At 43.8% G+C, this 7,817-nt stretch overlaps 1 protein-coding gene across 1 annotated transcript; it reads right to left on the bottom strand.

Moving 5' to 3' along the window:
- Positions 1-4,063: 4,063 nt before the first annotated feature.
- LOC124659921 (angio-associated migratory cell protein-like) lies at positions 4,064-7,450 on the bottom strand. Its single transcript, XM_047197731.1, has 11 exons — positions 7,345-7,450; positions 7,200-7,247; positions 6,806-6,850; positions 6,512-6,631; positions 6,062-6,207; positions 5,776-5,923; positions 5,271-5,354; positions 5,068-5,183; positions 4,626-4,684; positions 4,434-4,524; positions 4,064-4,344 (listed from the first exon to the last, which is right to left on the bottom strand). The coding sequence occupies exons 1-11, from the start codon at positions 7,448-7,450 to the stop codon at positions 4,117-4,119; spliced, it is 1,191 nt and encodes a 396-aa protein (XP_047053687.1). The 3' UTR covers positions 4,064-4,116.
- Positions 7,451-7,817: the final 367 nt, after the last annotated feature.

The raw sequence follows: 7,817 nt of genomic DNA, 5'->3' as shown, positions 1-7,817 counted from the left end.
CCAAACACACAGGCCCTTAGTATGACAAGAAGTTCAATTTTTTTCCTACACAACACAACCAAAGTTTGTTTTGTACTATGAAATAGTTAACTGCATGAAAAACAGAAATCTATACAAGGAACTTCAAAAACTCATTTTATAAAACCTATAAGTCCACATTGCCAAACAATAAGAAAAGTAAAAAATTAGGAAAAAATTAAGTAGGGAATTCTAACAAATGTTCTACATATGGAAGCTGCAAGAAGTCGGTATTTGTTTGTTTGTGTCGTCGCAATAACCGCCAGCAGGTGAAATATGCAAGGATAGAAGTCAATTTTACAACCCATAGCAATGCATGGGCAAATTTCTTAGTCAAATAATAATGTCCAAGAATACCAAGTCAAGAGCACAGGAAAATGGTTAGGCTTAGACCATTATCAATATCCAAAACTATAATAGACTGTAAGATCATTGGCAGCAATTTATTCAATAACATTACAGAAAATAGGAATATCACCAGTAATTTTGGCCAGAAAGGTAGTGACATCTTAATGGTTTTATAGGCACATTAAATCGTATATGTCTAGTAGATATCTCCTCAACCAGATCTAAGCTCCTCAAAGTAAGCTAACACGAGAACTGCTGCTACTTAGGTATGAACTCGGCAAGCCAGCAATTGATAAAAGTCGCGTGCCCAGGGTCGGCGCTGACATCTACTCGATGTAGGACAAGGACTAGTCTGCAAACCACCACTCCTGCTTGGGCAGGCTAGACAAAGAACCACCGACCGGATAACTATGGCATGTAGTAGCACAGCCCAAACCAGTATTTCAGTTCACTTACTAGTTTGTTGTACTTCCTGGCAACTAAGGCCTAACAGCAACAGCTTACTATAGTTTACTACATAGTAGAAGAGTGACGTGCACACACAACAACGACAGCATTGGCAGACACACAGAAGCCTGGATTTGCCAGTTGGCTATCCGCTACTTATATCCTTTTTACGAACTAACAGTCCTGTAGCTTCATAAATTTTAATGCTAAACTAATACCTTGTCTCCAATCTACATAAGAGAGAAGTACTGTATTGAAGTTTTCCTAAATATAAACTTGCAAACCAGTACCGTGTTAGGATAAAACGGCATTAGTCCTACACTATGCAAACTGTTGGCAGGCTTTGATCAGGATCAATGTTCCTCGTATCCAACCGACGAGAGACTTGTTATTACTACTAGTAATTACCAACCCAAACTAACACGAAAATAGCAGTAGATTATAAAGTGACTAGACAATCTAGCAGGAGCATGGAAGAGCAGCGTAAGGGTCTGAAACTCGGATACCTTGGACGCCATCTGAGCCCACTTGTTGCCGTTCTTAGCGTGGAGCTCGATGATGAGCTGCTCCTCCTCCTCGGAGAAGGGCCCCTTCTTGAGGTGCGGCCTGAGGTGGTTGGCCCAGCGGAGGCGGCAGCTCTTGCCGCAGCGGTTGAGCCCGGCGTTCCGCTGCACCTGGTTCCAGTTGCCCTCGCCGTGCGCCTCCACGTACGTCCGGAGCCGCTTGTCCTCCTCGGGCGTCCAGGGCCCCTTCTTCAGGGGCGGCCCGCTGACCAGGGCGGCGGCGGGGCGGGCTCGGGGTCGGACCCCGGCCCCGCGTTCCCCCTCCTCCTCCTCGCTGCCGTCGCTGTCCTCAGGCTCGGTCCCGTCGTCGCCGTCGCTGCTGCGCGGCGAGTCCGCCTCCTCCCTGGGCTGCTCCAGGTGGCCCAGCGCGATCTCCTTCGCCTCCATCGCCCACCTGCATACCAAATCAAGAGGAAATGCATCAGGCAATCAATCAGAAGAGAAGAGAATCCAATCCAATCTGCAGCGGGATTTCGCTCCCGACCCAGCGCGATCGAACCGAATCTGATCTGGGAAATGGGGGAGAATGGATCAGTGGAGCGGGATGCTCACCGGTGGGAGTAGGCGCTCGGGCGAAACCGATCTGCCGCGAGCTGCGGCGGCGGAGGGGGAGACGGAGGGAGGGAGAGACTCGCGATAGCTTTGGAGTCTTGGGAGTTTGGACTGGCTACTACTGCTCAAGTACACGGGGAGTCCAACGTGGGGAAATGGACCGGACTTGCGGGCTCGCGAATGCGGGCCGAGGCCGAAATGGTCCGGGAATGTCTCGGTGGGTGGGGCTCGGGCGTTGGGCCGACGTGAGGACGAATGGTTGGCCGATGGGCCGGCGTCATTTCCGTGATCTGACGTCTAATTACATCCGGCCTAATCTGGAAAAAATTAATTACATCCGGCCTAGAGTTCCTGATATTTGAAGGCCCAGTGAGACCTCTGTTTTTTTTTTGAAAACACAATATATTGAGCTAGCAAGCTGGTTCATTAAAAATCTTTCAGTCCCCTTCGATACCTTGGTAAGGAAAAAAGTACGTCTGAAACCTGCTACTCCACAATTAATGTTTGGTTACATCGTTGATGAGATGCCCAATAATAAAGCTAGGGGGTTCATCGACCCAATTACAAGAAACTTTACTACTATAAAGCAATCCCTGGCAATCTCATGAGCTACCTCACTTGCTTCCTCGGGCAGAACTTAATTTGTACACCTCCAATAAGCGTTATTAGATCAACACAATCAGCAAAGATAACCGAGGACTCGTTCCACCATGTGGCTTCGCCTGTGAAAGCCTCAATAATTTCCATAGAATCAGATTCCACTTGGATATTATTGCATCCCATATGATTTGCAAGTCGTAGTCCTTCTCTCATGGCCATCGCCTCCGCCACAACCACACAGACGCAATATTTGGCGAGAAACTAGATGTTGCCGCTACAGATTTTCCATCGTGGTCTCGTAGAACTACACTTGTTGAACCTGCGTGTACCGTCGGGGTGAAAAGATCCATCAACATTTACCTTGATTATTCTAGGAGGTGGTCGGCCCCATTCTTGACGTGGAATGGAAGGTCTTGCAAGAACTTTAGCAGCATTTGACGCGATGGTTAAGATAGACATTTTGCATTTGAACTTTGGAGGGACTTGCTCAGTATGGGTGCGCTGGCGTCGGATCCACCATAGATACTAGCACCCAATGGCAATAACCTCTTTTAGACCCACCTCAAAACCTGGTAGAGTGACATCTTGCGTCCTGAGAAGAATTTCCAGGACCGCAGAACAGGATCGACCGTCTCCGTCACTTCTTCCATGATTTTTGTGTGATGCCAAGGGACCCCCAAAGCATGACAATTTGAAACATAGTTGTAGAACATCCTCTGTTGCTTGGTTACATATAGGACAACCTCCATCATGGCGATTTGCCAAAATTGACTTGATGGTAAAATGCCATGAAGTGACTGCCAAATAATAATATTTTAGTTTTACTCTGAATCTTTAGTTCCAAACTATTCTCCACACCGGGTTATTTACTGATGATCCTAGGAGCGTATGTTGTGCCGCACTCGCTCCAAACCGATGTCTCCATTGTAAGTGATATCCGGACTTGACTGTATAGTGCCCATGCTTAGTACAATTCCATGCAATAAAATCATCAAATCCTTGATTGTTCAAAGGAATTTCCAACATACAATTAATATCAACCGGGTAAAAGATCTCTTGAAGTCACTCCTCGTCCCATGTACCTGTATCTAGTGGCAAACTGAGCTTGGCTGTGGTGGTTAGGTTCTTTGGTGGAACCAACCCACCGAGATTTAAGCCATAGACTTGGCATGAGTGTTTGTATTTACCAAGATTAATTTCAGGATTTGATTCATCGATGATTTGCTTTCGGTAGGTGACGTGTCCATCAACAACAAGGCACTAATGGTGACTTCGTCAACCTTAAGATATGACTGCTCGGTCCTTCGCAGGTGCTCATAGGGGTAGGATGCGTTCATAGGGGTGAGTGTACATGCGCGTTTGTGAGCGTCTGCGTTGTACGTGGCAGTGAAATACCAAGCCATGTCAAACATAACATTAAGTCCCTTAACTTATTTTTCTAATAAAAAGAAGTCCCTTATCTTACGCCTTTATTCAGCTTGCACAACTGACTACATCGCAAAGATAAGAGCCAAGCTCCTGACATTCCCATGATGACCGCAAGTACATTTCCTGACCATGAAAGCCAATGAAACCAATCTCAATATTTTTACTTGAACATGGATATGTCAAAGACGCGAGCAGACTTATCCGAGGAGACGGAGACAATGGAGTTGCCATCAGCGGAGACAGCCAGCGACTGCACGACATCACGGTGCCCGCTCAGCATGCAAGCCAGCTCCCCAGAGAGGCTGTCCCAGATGCGCACTATACCGTCCATGCATCCTGACGCCACATACCTCGACGAACCTATCCACGCCAGGCAAGTCACGCCATCCTGTTTGTCAAACACCACCAACAGCAATAAGTTCAGGACGACATAAAAATACAAGAGAACCATAAAGGACAACTGATTTCTACACCCACATCATGCTCGCAAATGGATCGGATTGCTTGGTGAGTGAGGTCCCAGATGATGAGAGTCTGATCAATGCTCCCTGTAGCCACCCAGTTGTACCTGCACAGAACAGGGGTGAAGCTCGCTAGGTCAATAGGAAGTCCATATGTATTGTGCAACAGATTTATCATACAGACTCCCAACATCCCACGAAAAAGTACCTCGGTGAGATGCCAATGCACTCGACGGAATTAGTGTGGCCAACTAATGAACCGACAACCTGCAAAAACAACCAACAAAACTTGTTACACACAATTCAGATCTTACCTTCAGAGTTAGATGCAAAGCCATGGCACATGCTTCTAAAAGTATAAAAACTACCAACAGAGTATGCGACTCTCCTAAGAAAACAAATCCTGCAGTATCTTAAAAACAAAAACTCTGGAAAAATCACTACAAGCAAAATAAGGTGATAAATAATAATAATAATTTTACATGATCTACAATGCAAAATAAAGTTAGAGCCACAACCTGCATCAAATACTTTCCATTGTAAGCCAACTTGGCTGAGAAGGATTCAAAGCTCATTCAGCATGTATGTGAGTGACTCATGAACATTTTTGTTAAAAAAAAATATAGTGCAAAATCACGACATACACCCACCTTGCCGGAGTTTATACTCACGATGTGCACAGAACTATCCTGAGAGCCACTAACAATTGATTGGGAGTCCCATGTAATAGCTAAACATGTCAGTCCATGAGTATGATAACCATGACCTGGATCGCGGTAAAACAGTCAGATAATAACATTCAGGTTAAGAGAGAACACAGAAAAACAACCATATGAATATATGGTGAATTTACCTCGAACAACATGTCTGCATTGTGCAGTTTTAAGGTCCCATATCCTCAGTGTTGCATCATCTGATCCGCTACAAATAAGCTTACCTTCAAAAGGAAACATGTGAATTAGCTAAAAAAGGGCATGCTAAATCGGGGATCTGAACATCAAGTAAGCTGGTGAAAATGGATCTAAGATGTTAAACCATCATAGAGGCCATTCTGTTATTTACAATTATTATGATCAACTCTAGTTTCACTGAGATTAACTTCAAACACAAGTTAGTAGCAGAAATATTAAATACACCATAATCCATAAGTTCCTCTGAAATCTGAACAAATATGAAGCTGCGTTGATAGCTAAAAACAGATTGTCACATAAGGTGAAAATTTTCATGCTGAGACGTTCCAAAAAACAGGACCCAATAAAGCACAGGCTGGGGTGATATATTTTATAATATACCAAGGGGCAGCTTCATAACGTTAACATATATAAAATTAAATAGCATTAGAGAAAAATACTCAGTACCATCAGGTGTAAAATCACCACATGTCACTGTGTTACTGTGGCCAGCAAATGTATTCCCAAAGGAACTGAGGTCAGCATTCCACATCCATATGTTGAAGTCCTCTGATCCAGCAATTATAAAGTGAAGTCGCGGATGCCATTTAAGCCACTACACAACCAGAGGCATATAATTAATCATCTAGTACCTATATATACAGTTTAACAGCGGGGAACACAGATTTTTGCAATTGAAACAGTTCGGGGGTATGTTCAGCTAAATGGATTGAAGTAATCAGCATCATCTCACCTCAAGGCCTGATTCAGAGCCCTCAAGGGTTCCCTGAAGTGTTCGTGTAGCTGTATTCCATACATTTATCTGTCCATCCATACTTCCACAAGCCACTAATTTCCCATCTGAACTGAAAGCCACAGTGCTGACAGTATCTTTATGTCCTGTATCAGCAACAGATATTATATAAGCTTCATAGACAATTCTAGGGAGGCATCCGCAAATAAAGGTACAAAAACCGATGCAACAGGAACATAAATATGAAGATTTTCCTAAAAAAACAAAGAAGAAGACTTACTGCAATATATCAATAATACGTTTGGAGTTATAGCTAAAAGAAATAGAAACAGCACATTTAAGAACTAATAGTAAAAGTGATAAGCATAGGGAAAGACCCGAGAAACATTTACATACAACAGGTCAACTAAGGAATTCCCCAATTAGACTAAGAAAATGAGTCAACCATACCAGGCAGCTCTTGAACATTCTCTGCAGATCCAATGCTCCAGAGAAACCCTCTGTCATCTTTACCTCCAGAAACAACAAGTGATGCATCTACAGGACTGCAAGCAGCAGCAAATACCTCATCTATACCCAAAATATCAGTAGCAGCTATTAATATATGTGATTTTTAATGCAAAGGTACGCTGGAAGCGAATGATACAAGAGACGACAAATTGCATGGCGTATCAAACTTATAAGTGCAAACAATAAATCATAGTCACAAGACATTGTAAGCTAGTTCGTTCAAGGAGATCTTGCCTGCATGCCCATGAAATGCATATGCTGAGTGATCCTCAACCTCATCTGAAACAACATAAATTAAAGGGCACTTGAATTACTAGCACATTATACGAACTTCAGATTGTCTAAAGTGTACTGCATGTAAAATGAACAACCAGATAACGAATAGCAGGGTGCCAAGGTTTGTATGAAATGAAATAAAAAAAAAGGTACCCCTAGAAGCCTGAGCTCATTTACAAGAAAGTTCAGTTTAGAAGGCAATATTCAGTCATCACTAGTACAAGACAGTAGCTTATCCCGTTAAGATCATCGCTCTCAAGTAAGAACGGACACAAACATAATAGTTAACCATGTAAGCAGTGCCAGTACAGCTATACTAAAACAGAAGAAATATAACAACAAAGGCACATACCCATCATGTCTTCGTCCTGGTCATCATCATCGTCTTGGTCGGGGAGATCTGAGCAAGGAAAAAGTAAGCACGGAGCAAGCAGAACTAAGGAGAGACTACTAGCTGTTTCTGTGTATGACAAGGTACTATGATAGGTAGTATTGACCTTCCTCGTCCAGGGATATCTCATTGATGATGTCATGGTCGGCGATGAAGACCTCCTCCCCTACGGAGCCTTCTCCGACCGCCTCCGCTGGTGCCGGACGGATCATCGTTGTTGTGGGCACAATCGGGCGGCGGGGTGGGCGCGGTGGCAAACCCTACCTGGGGGGTCGCCCTATGTTTGAAGCGAGCACGAGGGACCGCTCGCTCACAGTCAGAGTAGGATTCCACATGGGCCGGCCCAATACATGCTAAAACCTTGTTTTCTCTTCATCTTTTGGCCCAGCAGACACAGTAGAACCATTTTGACGTTACGTAAGGTGTTCATTTTCTTTTCATTTTGTAGGAAATGTTCATGATTTTTATAAAGTTCGCAGATTTTAAATGCGTTCCTTATTTTTAAAAGGTTCAGATTTTAAAATCTCGTGGTTAAATAATGTCTAGTTTTTGAAAATTGTTCCTGCTTTCAAAAAAAGT

The sequence above is a fragment of the Lolium rigidum genome, chromosome 1 (assembly GCF_022539505.1).
Source record: "Lolium rigidum isolate FL_2022 chromosome 1, APGP_CSIRO_Lrig_0.1, whole genome shotgun sequence".
In the NCBI taxonomy this organism is placed as follows: Eukaryota; Viridiplantae; Streptophyta; class Magnoliopsida; order Poales; family Poaceae; genus Lolium; species Lolium rigidum.
This window is presented reverse-complemented; position numbering and strand designations above follow the sequence as displayed.